This window comes from Olea europaea, chromosome 11 (genome assembly GCF_002742605.1).
Source record: "Olea europaea var. sylvestris chromosome 11, O_europaea_v1, whole genome shotgun sequence".
NCBI classification, from domain to species: Eukaryota; Viridiplantae; Streptophyta; class Magnoliopsida; order Lamiales; family Oleaceae; genus Olea; species Olea europaea.
In genome coordinates this window covers 15,366,973-15,374,610 of record NC_036247.1, presented here as the reverse complement: position 1 = coordinate 15,374,610, position 7,638 = coordinate 15,366,973, and the positions used below count along the sequence as shown (strand labels likewise).

The following is a 7,638-nucleotide window of genomic DNA, read 5'->3' as shown; positions in this document are numbered from 1 at the left end:
ATAGATAGGACCTACGTTTCTCTCTAACGATCAAAAAATCAATTCTCAAAATCACTACCGAACAAGTCCTTAGACAGAGGACATCAAAAGCATTTGTGAAGCAAGTTAATAATAATGTACAAATTTCTTAGGTTTGAGATGACTGTGTCTTGTCTTCCTCAAATTAAATACTAAACCCTAGTTACATAGAAGACGAGTAAAGCCTAGAAAACTCCTTAAGGAAGTATTTCGAACCGAACGTTAACAGTAGTTTGATAAAATATGAACTTATATCAAAATCGTGTTCTTGTGGTTTTGTTCGGTTTTAAATTGCAATCTTCTTAAATCTTAAATATTTTATTTTTAGATTTGCGATGAAATTTCCCAGCTAAAATTTTTTAGGTATTCATAATATCTTACAAGCACATAAAATTCATTAGTCATAAATGAAAAAAAAAAAAGGGGGTTTTAACTAACGGTCATAGTAAATGAACGTGACAAACCATTCACCATTCTTTTTTCAGCTCATTTTAACCATCCACCATTCAGTAGATCCATAATTATTTTTGTAAATTAATTAAGAGAATCCAAATAAATAATTGATCATCCTTATTAGACAACTCACGGTTCAAAAAACCAAATTATCAATGGATCAACATGGCGTCAAACCAACGATTTGAAATGAAGATTTTTTAGTTTGGTTCAACCGTTTTTGTTTATACCCCTAACTTGAACATAAACAAAAAACAAGAAGACTATTAAAGAACAAGAGGATATAATAAGTAAAAGTTACATCTACCCATCCTTAAATTCTCAATTCAAAAATTAGGTTTAAGGATTTTTGTTAAAAAAAGCAATAATTCAACCTTTAAATATTAATACTATTATTATAAAATTAAATTAATCTACGCCCCCAACCCATCTCCCAACCCAATTTAACTCTAAACCTTGATTCATCTCTCTCTCTACCCACCCCTCTCACTATTTTGGTGTTGCTGCAAGAGTGGCACCACTCCTCTTGCAGTGACACTGCCAAAACCTCTCCGCGTGGTGCAGAATGCAGTTTAGTTTTGATTGAAATTGATGCTCTGTTTCTTCCTCTGCTTGCGCAACGCGATCTATTTTAATCTACATATTTGTGTTGTTGTTAATGGTTGTGGTGTGATAGACGTAAAAGAAATGGTGGTCTGAGGAGATCATGGTGGTGATTGTTGGTACAAGCGATGGTACTGATGTAGTGGTGGTGATGGCGACAACGACGGCTTTGTGGATTTTTTGTGGTTGTGGTGTAGACGAAGATAGAGGAGATGGTAGTTGTAATTGTTGATTGTTGGTACAAGCAATGGTAGCGCTGCTAATCGATATGATGATGATGATGGTGACATGGTGGTGGTGATGGCGGTGGTTGTAGATAGGTGATGCTGGTGGCATTTAGGTGGTGGTGAGGTGATAGTTTTGATGGTGCTGGGTTTAGGATGGAATTGGGGTTGTATAGAGAGGATTTGTGATCAATTATTTAGATATTATGATCAATAACAAATTTATGATCAATAAATAATATGTAATCTTAAAAAAGTGAAATTGATACTAAATTTGTAATAGTGACTCATAATTTGTTAAGTTGTAATCAAATAATTTGATAATTTGTGATCAAAAAATAACTTGTGACCAATTAATTTTATAATTTGTGATTATAAAATAAGTTGTAACATTTAAAATTGGAGATTTGTGATTGAGAAATAACACATATTCTAGTAATTTGATAAATTGTTTTTGATTTGTGATAGAGAAATAATACATGATCAATTAATTTGAAAATTTGGGATTGAGAAATAAGTCGGTGACCTATAATTTTTTTGATTTTGTGCTGTAATGGTGACTAGTACATAATTGTGACTATAAATTATATAATATTATGATCTTAATATATTTAATTAATAAAATATATTTTAGATTAATTATCTAACTAATAAAATTTAATTAAGACTTGATTTTTGGAATAATAAAAATTAATTTCTTAATTTTGATATTGTGTATTGTAATATATATGTAATGTTCCCATATTTTAATAATTAGGAATACATCCCGTCTCTTCCCTGTTGAAAAACAAATTATTAAGAAATAGCCTTGAAAAATATTTTATTTATCCAAATAACGCTATTTAACACCATTTATGTTTAACACAAGTCTAGATGATAGCACTTGTGACATTAAACCCCCGTTTGGCCCTCATTAATTTCCATTACATTACATTCAATTTTTCTCTCTTATTTTCAACCACACAATCTTCAATAAAATAATATTATAGGTAAATCGAAAATTTTTCCTTCTTTTTCAACCACTCATTTTAAAAATAAAAAAAAACACTATTCCACTCATTTTCGCTACAAAAATGGGGGCCAAACGGGGGCTAAATTAAAGGTTCAATTATATATTATGATCTATGATCCATTCAATAGAACCTACGATATACTGACATCTAGAAGGATGTTCAACACTACTAGTATTATATAACATTATTCATGTCAAAACTAATTTTAGATGGTAGAATACAAAAGAGTGATGCGGGAACTGACAAGGGTTGCACGCTAAAATATTGTGGACTATGTTTGATACCTAGTGGCAAACAAGGTTTTAGTTTCTTTTACTTTCTTAATACTATTGAATACTGTACAACACACCTTAACGAACAAACAATGAACCCAATGATCAGAGATTAATGAATGAAACCCAACAAACAGACGGTGCATGGTACATACAAAAAATGTGTAACAGGTGAAGCTATTAGATTGAACAAAATATTAAGGGCAGGACCACATATACAGCAGAAATAGAACTGTTGTCTGTTGTTGAGATTTACAATGCCCCCATCACTCAGTTGAAGACTGTATCTTTGTCTACCTCAAAAGCCTTTCGTACCTTTTTCAATTCCTCATTCATTGACAACAATTTTGTGCAGTGATTAACTTTCGGCGAGTCCTACAAGATTAAAAAGGCCAGTACTGAATTTACCAAACATTAGTAGCAGTAGCTAATACACAAGAGTGTTATATAGAAACGAGAAGTAATATTATTCGGTTTCTCTAAACTTTATATTTCACCTGAGAACTTCTAAAATTTCTGCTACAATCCAGTGTACATTAAATTTGAGATATACTTGCCACTTCGTCTTTTTATGAGAAGTAAATGTTTTAATTCCAAGAAACTGAAGATTAGCACCAAAGATGAAGTTTGATCATAAACAACGGAAAACAATTTTTACAAGCCTGTCGACTTAAAACCCGAATGCCTCTTTGATAGGTGAAATGTATTCGACAAATTTAAGAATTAAGAATTAAGAAAGGAAAGTTCACAGTTTTTATGAGTCACATAAATGTACCTTGCGAATTAAGAAAAGAAAATCCTCGGTCAAAAGCTTTCCTCCTTTCGATGCAGTATCTTGAGCTTTATGGACCTGTAGAAGTCACTATTATCATTTGCAATCCAGCACAGGGCAAACAGAGCCAAAAAAGATATAGCCGCAAGGAAATTATAGATTTCAGTATCATCTGGATGGATCAGAAAGAACAAAGGACTCACCAAATCTGTTACGTACTCCACAACAACATCCTCCACAAGTGCCAAGGTCTCTGGTAGTGGCTTTAGTGCAACAATGGCAATACAATGACATTATTGCATTATATATAAGACAGTTTCAGATAATTGGAGATGAGTGTGTACATGGGAGTGCACCACGATGCACGTGTCAAGACTAATATCACATGCATGTAAATACATTATTGATCTGGCACTCTTGGCCATCCAACATATAGACAGACAATTTGTTCAAGTAATGATCAAGAGATGTAAAACTTTACGAATTAGATAAGCATGTCCATAAAATTGAGGAAATATATAACCAACAGTAAAATCCACCTATTTAAAGAGATAGAGAGAGATTAATTTGCAGAGAAAATCTAGAGAAAGAGCAAGACATACATTTGGATCATCGCCAAAACCATACACCATATGCTGCACTGATGCACCCAGATTAAATAATTAGATAGAACATAGCATAGGAGTTAAAATTTCATTTAGAACAAGGAAAAGATGCGAGGGAGGATAAACCCACAATCTTTTTGTAAAACTCCACGTTTACGCTTAAATGAATTTTCTGGAGGCTGAGATGATCCCACTTTCGCTTTGGTGGAAAGTCGAGCAGAAGCGTTGTTCATACTTTCTAGTGTCCTGCATCTACTCTTATCATCATTTCAAAATTCAAGGATGAAGTGAATAGTAGATTATATCAAATACCATGAAGCATCAGATTAATATTACTATATTAGCGAAAATTTGCTTATTAGATAAAGCATAAAGAGCCATCAAGATTAGCATAGAGTGCAGACTAAATATATCCCCCAGTCTGTTCTTTCCTTTGATTCTTGAAATCCTCTAAACTAGATAAATGTCATTTAATGAGAGAAACTACACCAACGAGCACAATTACATACAAAGTATCACGGACAAACATTTGCTTCATTATGGAGCATTCATAAATGGCATTTTCATCCTGTATTTTTTTGCCCAATGTCCATCATCCATAATAGTCCATATGGAAGTTTAACAATGTCAAATGCCTCCAAAAGCGAACCAAAACAATAAGAAGCACAAGTTTTCGTTGGCTGGAAATTGAATTTAATAACAAAATCATAAAAGACATTCAGTTCGAGATAGGGCTTTTCGAATTGAATATCTCAAAAACTGGATGTGGGGTTTGGCACTGCCCCCACCAAAAAATACATATATTGTCATGTAAAGATCAAGAAATATAAACAAGAATAGTGAAATACTTACCCGAAAATTCAACAAGAATCTACCTGCGGAAACCCAGAGAGTAATTAAACAATAAATCGTAATAAAAACAACCAATTGATTTATTTTTAAAAGAAAGTCAAATCAAATTATATGAATCAAGAAATTAAGGGGTTGAGTAGGAGTGGCGCGTTCTCTTTGCCAAGAATGAGTGGCTTTATATCTTTTGGATTGAGAATCTAAAAGGAAGTAATATAGGAATGGGAAAATTTCACAATACCAAATGGGTAAATTAGGCTCATTACAGCCCATAACTAGGAAATTTGAAAAATAGAATGCATTATGAATAAAGAGTAGAAAATTTTCTAAAAATCTCCAAGGGTAAAATTATAGAGTTCATTTAACACGAATAGAAATTCTAAATCTTTTTACGATTGGGTTGTTTTGGGACTAGTTTTGAGCGAAGATCTTTTCTTCCTTCGTAAATGGTTTTTTGTAAATCTTTGTTGATATTTTGTTGATTTTATCTATGGTTATAGTAGGTAAATTATTTCATGAAACGAAGCCATCTAAGAGAAAATCTGGAAGTACAAAAGGAACTTCAAACTTGAAGAATTACGCTCATGTGAATTTCAAGGTAATATTGAATAAACTTCGTTTTTGAGGTGAACTTCGGATTTGAGTAGTTTTTTCATTCGTTTACATGTAATCCAGGTTTGAGCATAGATTATGATGAGTTTGTGTATAAATGCAGAAAAAAATTGTTATTAAATTTTTTATTAGCTCCAAAACTACACACTCTTTCCTTTTGATTTTCCAAGACCATCAAGGTGTTTGACAAAATGTCTCAATTGAAATCTTCACTTACATTTAATGAGAGTATATTTAAATAAACATCATATGGCTTTTACATAAAACGTGAAAGCATCCTTATGAAGTTTATTGAAAAATTTGAACAATTCTACATTTAGCCCATGTTTGGTTTTCATTCTTTTCTCATAAAAATGAAAAATATGATCGTTATTAATCACATCAAATCACCAAATTTGAATTTCTATATTTTATGTGGGACTCGTAACGACTGTATTTTTCATTTTCATTTTCATTTTTCCAAAAATGAGAAACAGACAGGGGCTTAATCTCTTTTTAAAACGTATGATATGCAAGAGTCAAATTTTAGGATCTGCTATGCTTTCATCCAACAATTCAATTAAGTGTCGATTTGGGATCAGGATACATGGACGTGCTATTATGAATTTAGTTACAGTTTTATTTCTTTCACTATATTTTGTGAATGGCAGTAATTAGGTGGTTGTTTCTGGATAAGGTTAGATAGAATATTTTATAGTGAAGATACACATTACATGCATGGACCATAAGGACAATGCAATTTGAGATGAAGGAAAGATCATAACTCTTGTAGGTTGGCAAAGAAGTTTGATCGCTTCCTCTTAGAATAAAACAATGCACCATTGTTGGAGTGCAATTTGTGTTGAGAATGATGAATATTATGAGGTTGAATGTGCATGTGTTCAACAATTCTATTTTAGTTGCACATCTGAAGTGCACTCACCTTGTTAGCGTCAAATGTGGGAACTTCGGATGAGGAAGTGCATTGAAAGAGCAGTCAAGCTATTTTCAGAGGTTTCGATTGTCAAAATTCCTTTTCTTACTCAAAGATTGGTGTCAAAATGTCTTAATTATTATAATTGGGGTTCAATATCATTAACACTGTTGAATTTTTGCACTATATTTTCATAACAAGTTTGTAAATTGCTTTGGGAATTGTTGTCAGCATTGCTTGTTCTCGTTGGTGTGCTTGAAATAAGAAAATTTATAGTATGCTGAGAACATTAAATAATTGAATTGGCATGAGAGGGCATTAAATGAAAGAAGACTTTAAGTGCTTGTTTGAGGGGCATTTTTCCAAAAATGAGAATGACATTTTCAGCAGTTGGGCTCACCTCTCTAGACAAATTGTGAGAAGCAAGTCAAACTTGTCATGTCAGGTGGGGCCCAATAACGACTCTTTTTTTTTCTAAAAATTAAGAAAAAATGGGAAACAAACAAGGGCTAAATAAGGAATAAATTCAAAAACCTTTCGTTTCTCACGCGTAAACTAGTATACTACAACGTTTTGTCACTTTTCTTGGTTTTCTATCACTTTTTTTTTTTTTTTAATAATTCATGTTACTTTTTCATTTTCACTTTTCTTTTGTACCACTTTTTTGAGTGTTTACAACAATTTTCGAATGTTTGACAAAAGTAATTCATGCACATGCTTACATTCACAATGTGACTATTGTTTTAAGATAAGTAGGGGTGGGCGTGGTGTGGGTTGGGCCGATTTTTTTTTCCAACCCAAACCCAACCCAATTCAATTATTGATTTAAACCCAACCCAATCCAAACTAATCAACTTTGGGTCGATTTGGATTGTGTTGGTCGTTTTGGGCTTCGGCCCACTTAAAGTTGGATCCGGTTTATTTGTTAAATTTGGACAATTTTTTTGAGTTGGAAATTACTTGGAAAACTCAGTTTTTTAAACACATATACAAGGAATTCTTTCTAGAAATAATATATAAATAAGTTTAAAATTTATGAAGCATTTTTCTTTTTTACAATTTTTTGGAATTCATTCATTTCATCAATGTCTCTGCTTTTTACTTTATCGTCAAATAACATTGGATTTGTACATAGTGTTCATGTGAATCGATCTATGTGAAGAAAATGGACGGTTATAAATTATAAGTTATTTTCTTATCTTTAATATTGTGTCTATTTAAATTATTTTTCCATCTTAAATATTAATTTTTTAATTCATCGGGTTGGGTTGGATTGAGTTTTAATTTATAACCCGAGACCCATC

At 32.1% G+C, this 7,638-nt stretch overlaps 1 protein-coding gene across 2 annotated transcripts; it reads right to left on the bottom strand.

Moving 5' to 3' along the window:
- Positions 1–2,667: 2,667 nt before the first annotated feature.
- LOC111403569 (transcription initiation factor TFIID subunit 13-like) lies at positions 2,668–5,530 on the bottom strand. 2 transcript variants are annotated; one of them, XM_023032124.1, is made up of 6 exons: positions 4,813–5,530; positions 4,091–4,212; positions 3,958–3,995; positions 3,559–3,618; positions 3,359–3,433; positions 2,668–2,958 (listed from the first exon to the last, which is right to left on the bottom strand). In XM_023032124.1, exons 2-6 carry the CDS (start codon positions 4,191–4,193, stop codon positions 2,854–2,856), a joined length of 381 nt encoding a protein of 126 aa, XP_022887892.1. In that variant the 5' UTR covers positions 4,194–4,212; positions 4,813–5,530; the 3' UTR covers positions 2,668–2,853. The 2 variants fall into 2 exon arrangements, with proteins under 2 accessions (XP_022887892.1, XP_022887891.1); XM_023032123.1 differs by having other exon boundaries at positions 4,091–4,206; positions 4,813–5,529.
- Positions 5,531–7,638: the final 2,108 nt, after the last annotated feature.